Source organism: Salminus brasiliensis, chromosome 1 (assembly GCF_030463535.1).
Source record: "Salminus brasiliensis chromosome 1, fSalBra1.hap2, whole genome shotgun sequence".
Classification (NCBI taxonomy): Eukaryota; Metazoa; Chordata; class Actinopteri; order Characiformes; family Bryconidae; genus Salminus; species Salminus brasiliensis.
The window spans coordinates 83,455,914-83,472,212 of record NC_132878.1 but is presented as its reverse complement, the minus strand read 5'-3'; the positions used below and the strand labels follow the sequence as shown (position 1 = coordinate 83,472,212).

At 39.1% G+C, this 16,299-nt stretch overlaps 1 protein-coding gene across 1 annotated transcript in view; it reads left to right on the top strand.

The window, feature by feature from the left end:
• The window catches only part of LOC140536643 (cadherin-7-like), a 180,789-nt gene extending 167,995 nt beyond the window's left edge, over positions 1-12,794 (top strand). The window contains exon 12 of the mRNA XM_072658570.1: positions 11,974-12,794. Within this exon, the coding sequence (XP_072514671.1) occupies positions 11,974-12,494 (521 nt within the window). The 3' untranslated portion in view covers positions 12,495-12,794. The remainder of the gene's footprint in view (positions 1-11,973) is intronic.
• Positions 12,795-16,299: the final 3,505 nt, after the last annotated feature.

The following is a 16,299-nucleotide window of genomic DNA, read 5'->3' as shown; positions in this document are numbered from 1 at the left end:
AAATGAAAACATCCACTGCTGACCTTTGCAACCGTAGTTCTCACATGGACTTACTGACGATGGAGTGGTTTTACTAATTTACCACAAAAAATGAACGCAGCTTTAACTTTGTATTAAACAAAGACCCAGCATAATAAAAAGCCAGATTTCAAATCAAATCAACGTTCAATGTCACATCCATAGTCATACATGGTTTAACTAGCACTGAAAAGCAGTGAGATTAAATCCTGTGCCTCCAGATGGACTGGAGGCTAAATCCAGTGTCTTTGACCACGTGACCTGTTTGGGAGCCTGTTTCCGCCCAGTTGTAAAAACCCTGTTTAGTTTTACTTCTAAAACTTCTACATTTTCACTCTGCAGTTTCATAGCTGTGACTGTGACGATCAGGTACCCATATTAGGACAGAAGTATTCGGACACCTGCTCATTTATTCACTTGTTTCTTCTGAAAGCAAGGGTACTGAAAAAACCTGTTTTTGTTGGAGCAACTGTCTCTACTGCCCAGGGTAAACTTTTTACTAGATGTTGGAGCATTGCTGTGAGATTTTGATTGCATTTACAACAAGACCATTAGTGAGGTCAGGATGTTGGATGATCACCACCCCACCTCATCCTTAATTCCCCAACTCATCCCAAGTGTACTGGATGAAGCAGCATCCATCATTCCAGAGAACACAGTTCCACTGAAACCCCTCTAGTCCACGCCTAGTATTAGACATGGTGCCAATAGGGTCGTTTTACTAACATTTTGCACTATTGCAAACAGCTGAACTAACCAGATGTAAAGTCAAATAAGGACAGTGAAGCAGATGCTGTGTTTGACCCATTATATTTACATTGTAATAGATTATTATAATGAAGAATTAACAGTGCTGTTGCACAAATACTACTGACTACTGAGTACTCTTTATTTTGTGTGCCTTCTGTGGATACACAAAGCTAAATAGTTCAAAAGTCATACCCTAGAATTTGCTCAATAAATTAAAACAGTAAATATTATATTAAATATGCTCACACCAGATCCCCACCTTAAAATAAATGTGTTTTGAAACATTTCCTCAATTTTTATTTATGTCAAAATAATGTCTTATTTCTAACTAATAAGATTTTTTGCGAAAAAAAAAAAGTTTCCATACAAATAGGATTTGACATATAGCAGCTCATATATATATATATATATATATATATATATATATATATATATATATATATATATTCACAATCACACTTGTGATCATTTGTAGTATTTTTAGTAAGTTTAGTAATTTCTAATTTCCACCTACTAGTTGGGACTCCCCCTACAATGTCACCATGCCAGGAGGGTGAAGATTAGCATGTGCATCTTCTTTGACATATGACACTGGAGTTTGAACTTGTTCTTAATAATAATGCATTCTAAATTAGACCTTTCTACATAAATTATCCCTAGCCTTATCTACATTCAGTTCTGTTCGCAGCAGAAACTATGTTACAATACTCAAACACATCCATAACCCATTTGACCCAATGCTGTCTAAATGTATTGACATAAGCTGAACATTCTCAGCAAATATAGGTGCTGACAGTGGTTCTTGAAAGCGATTATTGACAGAGCCTGTGTGAGCAGCCTGGTCTGGACTTGTATTTATAAAACCTCTGGTCATAACTCCTCCTCAATCAAGTGGAAACCTATCGCCTACTCCCTGAAAATGTCAAGCGATACACTTCTATATCTAGAAGCTCTGATTAAGTTCTTCACTCACCATTCACTTGGCTAGAAATGCCTGTTTTGAACTTAGAACTCACTTCCAATACTGACTGTGTTTCTCAGATGACTGAATCAGATACTCCGCTGCGAGGTTGAGAAGGGTATTGGTTATGGAGAAGTTCTGTGGTCAGAAACAAATGATTATATAAGCTTGGTTGACTATTTGATTCATTTATCAACAGAGCTACTCTCTAAATGAAAACAGTATAGTATACAAAGGTTCAAGCAAGTTTGCTAAGACCTATTTTATGTACTTGCGAAATGACTGGCTTATGGATCCACATAGCTACCAAATTACTTCAGGGAAGTATTTGGATGTAACAATGTACTCCAAAGTAACACTACATCTGTCAAATATACTAAATAAATAAGTTTGTATATATATGTTGTATATAGCTGCTGCAGACCACACACTGTGGATCCACAGGGCAGCAGATCTGTGCTAGAGTCTCCAATAAATAAATCATTAAATACACTGAAATATGTATATATCAGCTCGAATGTTCATTGCACATTTTACTTCATGCTTCATCTTCTTTAATCAGAAGAGTGTAATGAAGCGACTCTTAAATGACCCGTTAACTTATGTAGACTTGAAGTCAAATTTGAATGGATTGATTTTGACCATTAAACAGATAGAGATCCAGATAATGGCACTGTGTTACACGCCTGGTAATATAGTGTACATTTTAAATTAATAAAGGAACGTAGTGTTATCAGTACTGGGATTTCTAAATGATAGATTATGGACATGTCTGGTACTATTTAAAGTTTGGAACCACTTATATGAAAGTTTTTGTTATTTTTATTCAATAATTACTTATATAGTGTAGATCAGAACACTGCAGTCCACTAAATGGTGTTTTTATGTTTTAACTTCAGATTTTGGGTCAAATGGGAACAACAAGGAACAATTAAGTAATAATCAATATATTATTCTTGAATTCTTTTTTTATTTATTTGATTATCTCCTAAATTATAAGGCATTCTATGTATTAGTTTTAAAAAAAAAGCTTTCTCCATCATTATACTATCATTTACAGCTTAAATCATAATTTTGAATATGTCTAAATCGTTTTTCTCAGAATCTCAGTTGCCTACTAAATATTTAGTAGATAAACGTGTGAATTCAAGACTATCATATTTTAACCTTTGTAGCCCTTTATCTGCAACTGAACACAATTTATTCTAGAAAAAAACAAACATTGATTTCAGGCTTTTTAGTGGTATTGCACTTATATTGGCCTAGTTTTTCAAAAGCAACATAGCACAAATATCATCTTAAACTGTCACAGCAAACAGTAAAAAAATGCACTTTTCACTTGTAAATAAATCATTATCAAACAATAATTCACTTAGAACTGTTACTTTGCACTGTTATTTTGTCTTGATCATACCTCATCTTTGCTATGCAGTGACTTGAATTGGCATTGACGTTTTCATTTGTGCGCTAAGCCTATAAGGCTGTATTGTAGAGTGGCTTTTTCTGATTGATATGTCAGCAGAGGTAAGTGCTGACGCTGACAGAGTTTGGCTTGAATGGACACAGGTGAGACAACTGAATCCCCAGCTTCAGTCTATTACAACAATGCACATAGGCAAGAGACAGAAAGAGGCGCTGAAAATTCGTCTTGTTCCTCATCGATTGCACATCATGGATCGTTTACACAATTCAATTACAGTAAATCCAGGATAACGTGGATTTGATCATCCTGGAGGTTCGGGGAGCAGGGGAGGGGGTTGATGCTGCAAGTGCATTTTTATGGACACAGTGTTTGCTGTAATCATTTATTAAGATTCTAGAACTGCTGAAGGCTAGCAGATTAAGTAGCCAGTTTTAGAAATGAAAGAATAACTACTGTATGTAGATACTTGAAACCTCATTTAAAATATGTATATTAAGATATTGCAGTTCTATTAAACATTTGGAGGTTGTATGGTACACCTATCACAGGACTGCACTCAGTGGGAGGAATTGCTGACTGGAGCTCATCTATGCAGCATGCATCATCCCACCTCAGCACCATCCGTCCAGGGCTAGATTACGGACCAGACAACGGGCCAAGAGGCCAAGAGGGCCAAGAGGCTGAGGTCCATGCAGATTTAAAAAAACAAAATAATAGATATTTCGACTTTTTGTGTCACAGGGAGGCCGATGAAGTAGACCAGGTGCTACAGCTAGCCAGGGAGAGCAAGTCATGCATTTTGTGAAAGCTAATGAAGCTAGTTAGGTGCTATGACCAGCCATGGAAAGCGAGCCGCACACAACAGCCAGTCAAGGAATCTGGAAAATATCTAGGTGCCAGTCAGGTGTTGGGTTAAAAGTTAACCCTACCAGACCTTACTAAAATCTTTTAGCAAGGCACCCACACACCATGCCTACTGGATACTGGGAGGACCCAGAGAAGACTCCCAGATACTGGGAGGACCCCGAGAAGATAACTAGCAGTACTGGAATCATTGTTGGTGCTCTATAGAACCATTAATAAAAGGTTATTTAACTCCATTAAACTCCACTCCATCCCTTATTACAGACTAAGGGATATCTGCACAAACTGGTGGCGCTATTCCTTGGTAATAGAAGTTTGTAATAACACTTACAGCCTGCCGGCAGTCCAAAGTCTGTATGTGGATTTAAAGAACTACACAATTTTTCCATTACCTAGAAAAACCATTTAACCAAGCAAAGAATAGCCATGACATGACAATTTTAGTGTCAATGCTTGTCTGAGAATTGATGAACCTCCAAGTATTTTCTTGGCAGTCCCTTGACATTGATGCACAGGGTGGCGGCAAATTCTGAAAAATTATGCATCAATAAATCTACAGTCAGTTATGAAAACCTGGAAAAGGATGAAAATTATGTTTTTTTTTTAAAATATAGTTTGACAAAAAAAAATAAAAGTAGCTTATTCACCGAGCTGCTCTGTAGGAAATGAGAGTGCCTGAAAGGTCCTTAGCAGTTTAATAGAAGCACTCCTGATAAAACTAATTAATTAATTAATTAATAAGCCCTTCCTGAGGTGAACTGTGTTTTTGAGTATGAACACATTACAACATGCAGGGCAGTGTTACTCCAGGAACAAGGTAAAGAACCACTTTCAATAGCCTAGAACAGTGGATCTCAAACCACTCTTCAGGGACCTCTGGACAGTTTGGACTTCTATCCCAATTTAAAGCAGATAAGGACTGAGTCAGAACTCAGGGCAGTCTGGACATCCCTAAAGGCTAAGATGAAAACTACATCTCACAAGAACATTTCTCTGGAAGTTTCAAGTTTTAAGAGGCTTCAGTAGCTTCTATCCCAATTGTAGCCACTTTTAAAACCGTGTTCCCAAGCCAAGGACTACTAAGGAAACTTTGGTCATACCAGTGTAAGCTTCTGCTCCTCCTGTACATACTGGAATTCATGTTTTGTTGAGCTTCTCTGCCTAAAGTGCGAAATTGAGCCACATCCACGTTTTTATTAAATGTAATTGGGATATTCTCTGAGAAAAAAAAATCCTGTTTCTCTTTGGGAGTTTCGTAACATCAGGAAAACAAGATCAAGGGTAGTTTTGACTCACTGGGCTAAGTGGTAAAGTCACAATAAAGCCGTAGACGCTTTCACTTCCCAGGCACATATTTTGACACCTGAACTTCAGTGCATCTCGTTAGCGCATGCAGCAGGAAGATTGGCACCTGACACCCAAGTCACCACCACCACAACCACCATCAGTCCGGCGCCTCGACACCTGCTCACGGTGTTAGCATCAGCACCCCCCAACTTTCTTTCCTCGCTTTCCCTGAGCTTTAGGAGCTCCGCAGATTCCACACACCGCAGAGCAGAGACATATTGAGCTCTCCGAGCGATTTTTTTTTTCACTCTCCCTGCTGAGAGGTTGATAGATGGAGGATCATTAGGCATTTGCCAGTCAACATCAGGCACTGTTGGTTATTTTCAGACCCAGTATGAGAGCATGGGGGATGGGGTGGCAGAGGAATGGGATGGGTGAGAGAGGTTATGGTGGGAGATGCTGGAAATTCCAAAATCCACTTCCACCCATTTTTATCCAATGAGTGCCAACTTGACTTGCATGTCAACGCAGCTGTCTAGGAAGTGGAGGTTTCACCTCTAGTTGTATTGATGTGTTGATAGTTTTATTCAGTTAGCCTTTCCTGAGGCACAATGGCTATTTTTGCCTTTAAGTCTACTCTTCTCCTTTAATAATATGATTCAGAATTCATGTCCTTCACAGTCACCAGACCTCCAGCCACTTCGACACTAATGGGAGATTTTAGACTGATGTCAGTAGACAGCACTCTCCTCCACCATCATCAAAACGCCAATTGAGGAAATGTTTTGAAAGAATGGCGAACCTTCCCATTCTAATATCAAAATATTTTCAGCAATTTCAATAAGCGCAGACACAGATGTTTCTTAAAATTCAGCCTAAACACTGCACTGTACAAAATGTAAAGTCAGGCCAACTTAAAATATGAAAGTAACTAAATACATATTTGTTTTTTAAGTTAACTAAAATGAGTTCCGAAAAACTTATATATTGGGCCTGTTCACACCTGGCATTGCTTACACCTACCATTACCATGCGTTTTGTGTCCAGACAGTATCTAGATCTACTTTGACTGAATTCTGTTTACACTTGTTATTAAAATGCACCCCGTGCAAAATGCACCCCGTGTGAGCAGATGACGTTAATTTCCCTTTTAAAAACACACCTTCCTGTACATCATTTTCTTTTTACTTCCTGTAAACAATGGTTTCTCATCCAAACTGTCCTGTTCTGGGAGACAGTGAACAGTTTAGAGTAACAGTGGTGGGTCACCAATGCCCCAACTTAATGGACTGTTTAAACCACTAGGAAACAAGTATACATGCAAGCAAGGGTCTGCACAGGCACACACACACACAGAAACAGCACACACAGCGAGGGAGACAGAGCAAGAGAGAGAGAGAAGCCAAGACCCACAGTAATCATTACACAATATTCTTCATATTTCGGCTTGCCTGATGGTTGAGAATCCGATCAAAAGAAATGCATTCTGTTTACAACTGTATTAAATGTGGACGGGATGCATCTCTGACCACCTCTAAGTGTGGTTTGAGTGACCCGATTGTAATCCGGGTTTTCATGCATACAAGTGAAATCCAAATGTGAAAAATGCATGATAATGACAGGTGTAAACAGGCCAGTTGAGTTGAGTTTCTCAAAAAAAAAAGCATTAGTGAATGAGCTGCAGCTGAAACTTCTTAATTGAAACTGCTTAATTGCGTGGATGCAGCTACTCGGCCATGGAAACTCATTCCAAGAAGCTCTCTACACACTGTTCTTGAGCTAATCTGAAGGCCACATGAAGTTTGGAGGTCTGTAGCTGACTTTGCAGCATCCGCTGACCCCACTCTGTCATTTTATGTGGTTGGGTTGCTGTCATTCACAGGTGTAAATAATTTGTGTTTCACTGACAGTTGACTGTAGAATATTTAGTAGTGAGGAAATTTCACAATGGGACTTGTTGTACAGGTGCCATCCTATCACGGTGCTGTGCTGAAATTCACTGAGCTCCTCAGAGCAACCCAGTCTTTCACAAATGTTTGTAGAAGCAGTCAGCCTGCCTAGGTGCTTGATTTTATACATCTGTGGTCATGGAATTGATTGGAACACCTGAATTCAGTGAGTTTGATGGGTAAGTGAATACTTTTGGCAATTTAGCGTATATTATTTCTATATTATAATATAGCTTTACACACATCATCTTAAGTACAAAATAAGCATTAGGTTTACATTGTTGTTTTGCCAATTGCTTCACTACAGTATTTTCAGCTTTTTCCATTGGTTTTGATGTCAAATAAGAACATGATGAAAATGTAAAAATGTACACACAACACAACACATTCACTTATATATATATATAAATATTTTATATATATATATATATATATATATATATATATATATATATATATATATATATATATATATATATATATTAACTTAATAAAATGCAATTTAATCAGAGCTAAAACAATAATACACACATGTGGTAATGGTTGAAAGTTTAGCATTTGCTCTTTCCGATTATTTTCAATGAATTATAAAAGTGAGAGATAGTTTTGTTATTGCTGGCATAAATTGTGGGTTAATTTGATTGTTAATAGTGGGTTGTGTTTGGCTCAATCAAGAATCTGCACAGTAGGCTACTGATAGCAACACAAGCTTGAGCATTGGCACTTGCTGCCATAGCCAAGTTTACATTTTTAATTGGCACCGAAGTAAAGCTGTTCGTTTTCCAAGCATTTTGCAGTACATGTCTGTGCTGCTTGGCTGATTACGAGGACACATGGCAGAGGTACTACTACTGCTACTTCAGTGTGATTCTGCAGACACCTGTTATTATGATTAATCTAGGAAATCAATCCCCTGTTATTACTCTCAGTACTTTAGCCATTAAGGTAACAGTTAACAGTTAAAATAAAAATTCACAATTTATGTCAAATTATGTGAGTTGTGTTTGGCTCAAGAGCATTGTTGTAAAGGAATGTAAGATAAATGGCGGTATTTCATTACTAATATTTGGGAGACAGATTATGCTTCGCCATTTTGCAACTGATTTTTCATTCCACACCCTATAAATCCTCCCTTCTCTCTCCAGTTCACTGTGACAAAGCTGCAAATCAAGGACTTCAGTCTTGTAGTCTACACCAGGGACTAGACAAGCTTCTCAGATATCCTGTCCTCCTCCTAAAGTTCAATTCAGAGTGTTCTCTGCCCTCAGAAAAAGGTTATGTAGCTGAAGATGTGTGTCTATGCGCTTGAGTGTAGAAGGTTGCATGAGGACAACACAAGAAAGTTCATCTCTCTACTTTGTTGAAGTGTGATTCAGACTTTCACGCTGTCACAACACAAGGTTAGCTCTAAGTATCCAGCTGTTTTCTTTGACAAACTCAGACAGATTCATAAAAGACGACCCCCAAAAAAATTTTTGTTGTGTGAATGTAAGGTATAATATTCAGGGCTCAGAAACAGAATATAGGATGGGATGATAATCCTGCAAAAAAAATGATTAGGGTAACACATGGGGCCCAGTTCATTCCCTTTGCTGACTTTTTAACATCCCTACACCGCCATAGGAGTCATAAGCTAGGCAGCTACCTCATCAATTAGCCTAAAACACCTCCTGAGGGGTCAGCAGTGAGGACTGTCACCTCAAGCTCACTTCAAAGGCCAGTCAACCTCATTACCACATACCTAGGCCCTCTGGCATGCTTAATGCCACCAGTTCCATGTGGAGTATGAGCATGTTTTCATGAAATGTATACAACTACACAACCACACTCCTTCAATAACTGTAGATCAAAATTGGTCTCTATGGTGACTAATACCGTACCTGCCTCCACTGGCCCAGTTAAAGCAAGCTCAGTGGCACCAGTTCCATGTAGAAGCTACACAGTACATCCCCAACCGTACACACTACACACTCACTCTACATCAATAGCCATAAATCCACATCAGCCTCCCCTGTGACTAAGGCCACCAGTTCCATGTGGATTTTACACACTACATCAATGACATTACATAAACAGTAAATGCTAAAAACAGCCTGTATCTACCCACTGTGCTGCATATGCACAATTACGTTGCCCCTCCCCAACCACCTTGAGCCTCTCTTTTGCGCAACCACTGAATAGCCTTTCAGATAATTTTTTTAATTCCTTCACTGCTGGCCTTAACACACTGCTTCCTTATCCAAATGAAACCAGCAAGGGTGTGTCAGAATTCGCTGCAGAACCCCTAACACCTACCTCTAATTGTAATCTAACATGCCTGCCAACGCTTTCTCACCTCAACCACCAAACCTGCCTATCTCAGCTTCTTCATTTCAAAAGCTCCATTAACTTCACCTTCAGATAGAACTGTTAGCTCTATAAAACAAACGATCCATTTGCTCTCTTAAAACAACACCATATCCAACTTACCTAACACTTCTTACGGAGCCTCAAGAAAGCTCACCTGTGTCCCAGGATACTGGTGAACTTCTATCGCTGTACCATTGAGAGCATACTCACAAACTGCATCTCAGTGTAGTACGGCAACTGCTCCCTATCTGACTGTAAAGTGCTTCAGCAGGTGGTGAAAACCACCCAACGCATCACAGGTACGCAGTTACCCACCATTGAGAGCATTAATCGGTATATGTATATTGCTATAGTCATTGCACTTAATAATACTGTCTTAGATTCATGTCTTTTTTTATGTTATTTATTTTTCTTTTTTTTCCTTTTACTATTTTCTGATTGCGTAAAAGCTGCTTTGTGATAACAACAGTTGTAAAAAGCGCTATACAAATAAAGTTGACTTGACTAATACTGTATTTTGCACTTCTGGTTGGATGCTAACTGCAGTTTACTGGCTTTGTACCTGTGCTAAATTTAATCTAATCTAGTCCAATATAATCTAATCTATTCTAAAGAACCTGTAGTTTTCTACTTGCATCTGATACCACCTACAAACCCTGCTCCTCAAACCAACCTTGCGCTTGTGTTTCAGCACCCCATTCCCAACACATAAGGTTGTTACACCTTGAATCTTCACCTACCCACTGACCAAGGTTTGTGGAGTTGGAAGGACATGTATATCGTAGTGATCAAGACTTTTTTGTAGTCCACTGCCAGTGTAACATGGCCCACACTAGCCTGTTTTCCTATTTTGCCATCTTAGCAAGGTCTATTTTACTGCCACTCCACCTGTCAAATTGACACTTGGTCCACCTCTTCCTGTATCAGTGTTTGTATTAATGTTTAAGCTTCATTTACTTTCATTGCTGCAGACCAATATGTACTTTGTTGACCTTACATTTAGTTTTAAGGTGAATGGACTTTGTATCACTTTAGGTTATTACTTGAAGTGCCTAAATCTCAACAACAACTGGAAAAATGTGTTTTTTATAAATGTTTTGACTAGTAGTGTATGTCCCTCATACATGTGTCACTTCTCTACACTCTGTCATGTGAGCCATTAGCCCTTTTTTCCTTGCGAGACTGCAGATGCATGCCATACTTCATTTCCCTGCTTTTAAATAAAACTAGCTGCCATTCACCCTTTTCTTGTGGCGTGGTTTTACAAAATGCTCCTGACCCTAGCCCTTCCCTCCTCATTTGCACCTACCCTGTCATATTCCTGTGCTCCAATTCCCTTTTAGCTAACTGTACCACCTCTCTGGGATTTAACATCCTTCCTGCTTTTGTGACTGGCACAGACACTTTTACAGTACAACTATATAGCCCATAACTAACTGTACACTGATCAAAGTAAATCCAGACAATGCGTTATTACACATTGTCTGTAGCGTTGCCAAGTTCCCTGTTAACAATGCAAAGGCGTGTTAGCTGCTTAATTGGCTTTATGCATCATAATGTGATACAAGCATACAAAGTCATGTGAAAATGTAAGGAATCACAAACAATATGTGGAGGTGGAGAAGTTATGCTGCAGTTTGAGAACTGCAGATCTCAAATAGTGTCTTGCAGTTCATGTCTAATGTGTTTAAGCATGAGCTAAAGTTATCATTTATTCATTCATACTCATGAAAAGTTGTAAAACACCAGTAACAACCAGCTTTTCTATCAGGATCGTAAAATATTCACCCTTTTATATATCTACTGCCCTTTTGGTGATTTTTTTTTTATGAAGTTTTTTGTGTGTGTTTATGACAGCAATGATTAAAAATAATTCGAGAAACATGGTGGTAGAGGTGTTAATACTACATCTGAGCACTGTATGCTGCACAAGACCTGATGTGGATTCAAGGGCATTTGGAGTTTAGAGGTATAATATAAATAACAAGCTGGTTCAAAATCCTGTTGAGGACTACACTGAATGAAAAAATAGAAATGAACATTATAAAAATCTAATTAAAGTTTATGTTCTGTATTCTCTGACAAGTTCAAAGCCTTTGAGCGTTCTAATGGATCAGAGGAAGCCAGTGCAACCTTGGCATTTTCAATAAGATAATAATCTAGTAATACGGTAGTTAAGGCTGAACTGAAAGAAAATTGATCATATGGATAAAACCAAGAATTTGCCCTGATTAACTGTATTCTACTATAATGAGCTAATAAAGTGTGCCTAATAGGAGTTCGCTAAGTAACTTAAATGAAGGCAGAGCTTTACAGATCCTGTGTGTGTGTGTGTGTGTGTGTGTGTGTGTGTGTGTGTGTGCATTTTTCAGTGCTTGTTCTGCTGATTGTGACAATGCGGCGTAGACGGAAGGAGCCTTTGATCCTGGAGGATGAGCGAGATGTGCGGGAGAATATTGTCCGCTATGATGACGAAGGTGGTGGCGAGGAAGATACAGAGGCTTTTGACATGGTCGCCCTACGCAACCTCAACATCATGCGTGACCCCAAGGTCCGACGGGATGTCACACCAGAGACCCCGACATTCTTCTCCTACCCGCAGTCCACGGCCTCCAGGGTGGCGTACAAGACACTCCCAGACAACGTGTTGTTCCGAGAGTTTATCTGGGACCGACTGAAGGAAGCCGATGTAGACCCGACAGCACCACCATACGATTCGTTGCAGACCTACGCCTTTGAGGGCACCGGTTCGGTGGCGGAATCGCTTAGCTCGCTTGAATCTCTGAGCTCGGACTCAGAACAGAGCTATGACTACCTCAGCAACTGGGGGCCACGCTTCAAAAAACTTGCAGACCTGTACGGCACCATAGACAGCAACAGCGTCTTCTCGTAGCCTCTTTTCTGTTGTTGTCGAACTCACAAAAAAAAAAAAAAAAACACTTGACAAAAGTCGTACAAGAGGAGTTGTTATTAGAGGGGTAAGGCAGCGTACTTGGGTTTAAACTAGCGCTTTGATAGCTTTAACGTGATGAATGTTTGAGAGTTCCTTCTTGAATGCTGTCAGCTCTGGTTTGGGTGGAGAACGAGGCAGGGTCTCTGGATTTAGGTCTGGTGCAGTGTATGATGGGGGGAAAACTACATTTGAGATTAGGAGTTTGTTTACTTGTTTAGGGTTTCAAGTAGTGTGACTTTAATGAGGCTCTAATGCTGTGATCTGCCAGGCGGGGGATGGGAGGGGGAGCTTTGAGGGAAAAACATTAAAAAAAGTTTTGACACCAGGCTTCTGGCCAGCCCCAGAACTCATTTTTTCTGATGATGGGGACTTGATCTTTTCATCCTGTCACATGGTTTAAAAAAAGAAAGCCCTGGATCTTTCAGCCGATCTGCTGAGAACTTTGAGACACTTTTTCCTCCTGAAAAATGCTCCGTCTTTGAATTATTGACTCGACTCGTCGTGCGTGAGCTTTGTCAAAAGCCTTGGTGTTTTGTTTTACGTACTTTTTTTCCCCAACAGAACCTTCATGGAAACCTGAATGTGTGAAAAGAACTCCTTCATTCAGGAAAGACAGTGACCGTACTTTTGGTTTTCTTCTTCTACTACTTCTTCTTCTTCTTCCTCTGCTTTAGTTTTGTTTGTGAATACACAAATGAAATTATGCTGATAGTCTGCCGTAGATCTGATTTGATGCCCGGTGGTGAGGTGGTTTGGTGTTCTACAGACGTGACAGTGTGGTTTTTTGAAGTTCAAAGTTTCGTTTAGCTGTTCTAAATGTCATGAATTGTAATACAGTGAAGCCAATGGATAAGGCTTCTTTGATCTGAATGGGGACGATTCACAACCATTTTTTTTTTTGTTTTTTTTTTTCATTTTCTTTTACTACATTTGTAAAAGAATTACACCTCGCTTACTCTTCACAAGAGATCCTCCGAGGTATTTTGTTACATATCGTTAAATACGACAAAGATATTTATGACGCCACCACCTCTGAAAGAAATGCCTAGCTCTGATGCAGCGTTCCGAGAAAGGGTTTCTGAAGGGAATGCGGTATAGCTGCTATTGAAATACCTCCTTCAGTCAGAGTAAAATCAAGGACAGTCACTGCATATGTTGTTTATTGATGAGAATAGGGGGGGAAATACACCAGTACAACAATAAAAGGTAAAGAGAAAGGGAGTCCTCGAGGGATAAAAAGAAATGCCTTTTTAGCTGTTGCTACTGAACTTCGACGTGTTATAATCGAACCTTTTCTCTAATTTATTTTGAAGACCAGAGGAAAATAAAGAATGTGACGAATGTTTGTAATCTATTTCTTTTTCTTTCTTCTTTTTTCGCTGACAATTAAAAGGACATTGGTTCCTCAAAGACCTCTGGGATGCCTCGGATTCTTTTTGAACGCTGGGAAGCAGAAGAAGCATCTCCGATATGTCACATGCTGTTTACTGTAATTATCTTATCAAGGTGAAGCAGCTTGGGGTTTTCGTCCGAAAGAAAAACGAAAAGAGGAAAAGATAGAAGGCTCCTTTCCTATGTCCTAGGGAGGGGCTGGCATGAAACCGCCTCTTTGCCCGCTGATGAAAAGCCAGAGTCCACAAACAGACATTTTCTATGCGCTGTTAGTGCATTGAGAGAGAAAGGGAGTTGGCTGTTTGTTTCTCATCTCCTCTCGACAGGGGCTTTGTAGTTGAAAGGCAAGCAAGAGACAAAGCGCTGGGGCTGCTGTTCCCTGCTGAGCAGTGTGTGATGGGCCGCACGCTTAAACCAGCTCACACACAGAAATGAGCCTGTCCACGCTGATGTGCACAATAGACTATTTATGAACACATACTCTCACATACTGCTGGGATGGCTGAGGATAGTTTAACACATTAATTAACATGTTCACACCCACCCATGCCTATTTTCACCTTTGTTTTTTTCTTCCCAAAATGGCACATGACAGCATTTTTCAGTTAGCTGGCCCAGCAGACTCCTACCATCAGCCTCATTTCACCCCCCTCCCGCTTATAAAACAGTTCTGCTTATCAGAAATGGTATTTTAGCAAAAATTAGCACTTCGATTGGAATGGAGATCAAAAAGGTTTCCTGGGTGATTCTATGAATGCCATGAACTTGTGCCCCATGCTCATATTATGTTTGAAAAATATATTGGTCAAGTAAAGATATTTGTAATATTTACAACAAATATCCAGAGGGCTGATAGAGTATGGTCATGTGCAAATTATGCTGTAGAAACATCACAATTAAAGAAACCAGCAAAGACGACTTCACTTCACCAACTCAAACAACACAATCCAGTGAAGTTTGCCAGGTCAGTAAAATACTGTTAATTAATAAAAACTACATCACAAAGATACACCGTTAAATATTTACTATTTAAATATCCGGGATGCTTTAATGTTATACTTATGTATATACTTATGTTAAGGTTTTGATCATATCTCCATTTCTCTTAAGCAGTCGTAACACTGAGACGGCACTGTTCTGTACATCACATGTACAATAATGCTTATTACAGTTAACTCCCCGTGAGGGTCTTGTACTATGCTGATGCTATGAAAATGACAATGCACTGGAATATGTGCATTTGTACATAAATGACAATCAAATATTAAGAAAGAATTCTACAGTTTATAGTAAACTGACAAGCTCACTGCTTGGAGCTGGTTCATACCTACTACTGACACAGATACGCTGTGTCCAGTGACCAGTGGGCGTGGTAACACAAATGCACCATCCATTGGCTGCATTCACACTGCTGCCTTTCAGGATGTACATGCCACCTCTGTCTTTAACCTCTTCTTTATTAACCAACACTAACCGGTTCCATGATGTTTGACTGTGTGTGATCAGTGTGTGTGTTTTTTAACACTATAACACTAAATGAAATGTTATGGGTCATCAAAAACCCGTATAAAAAAAGGGGACCTCATTGTAAATTCACCTTCATAAAGTTATCTATGCAATCCCTGTATATTTAAACACTGAGGTCTATTTCCTTTCTTCCTCATTTGTACTGTGCAGAAAAGAGCAGCTTCCAGCTTTGTAGTTGAACAACTCTGACGTCAAAGTACGCAGTTATGCAGAGGTATGAATGCCGAGCAAATGCACATGGTCCAGCACTACTGCACGTGTGTGCTGTGCCGCATCTACGCCGCATTCTACCTATTAGCACTTGTAAACATTTGTACATTTAGGTAATGATGTTTTAATGAAGTTATTTTTAATTATAAAGTTATCTAAACATTTAAAACTGGGGTTCTTTGAGGGTTCTTTAGTAAAGAATGACAACTCAAAGAACCCTATTAATGCTTTGAAGGGTCCCTTGCTACCTGCAGGGTTATTTCAAACACAAGGGAAACCTCTTGTAGATCATTACTTATAGTGCCTTATGGAAAGCATAGCACCAAAAAAAGAGCTGTCTAGAACCTTTTTGCTTAGAGTATATGCTAAACATGTTAACCTTTTACTTTTGAAATTGTTACTGATTTATGTCAGTGTTATCAGGAACCATTTTTAAAATGAGGAGGATTTTTCAGAGGAAAAATGACAATTTTGTTTTTATAAAAAACAAACTCCAGCCTTCAAAATCATTTTTTTTAATAAGTTGAGTTACAGGAATATTCTCTCAAGATACTTATCTCAACATAATTAAGCTTAATAATTTAGTGAACTTTACTGAATGTTTGTGCTGCATCAA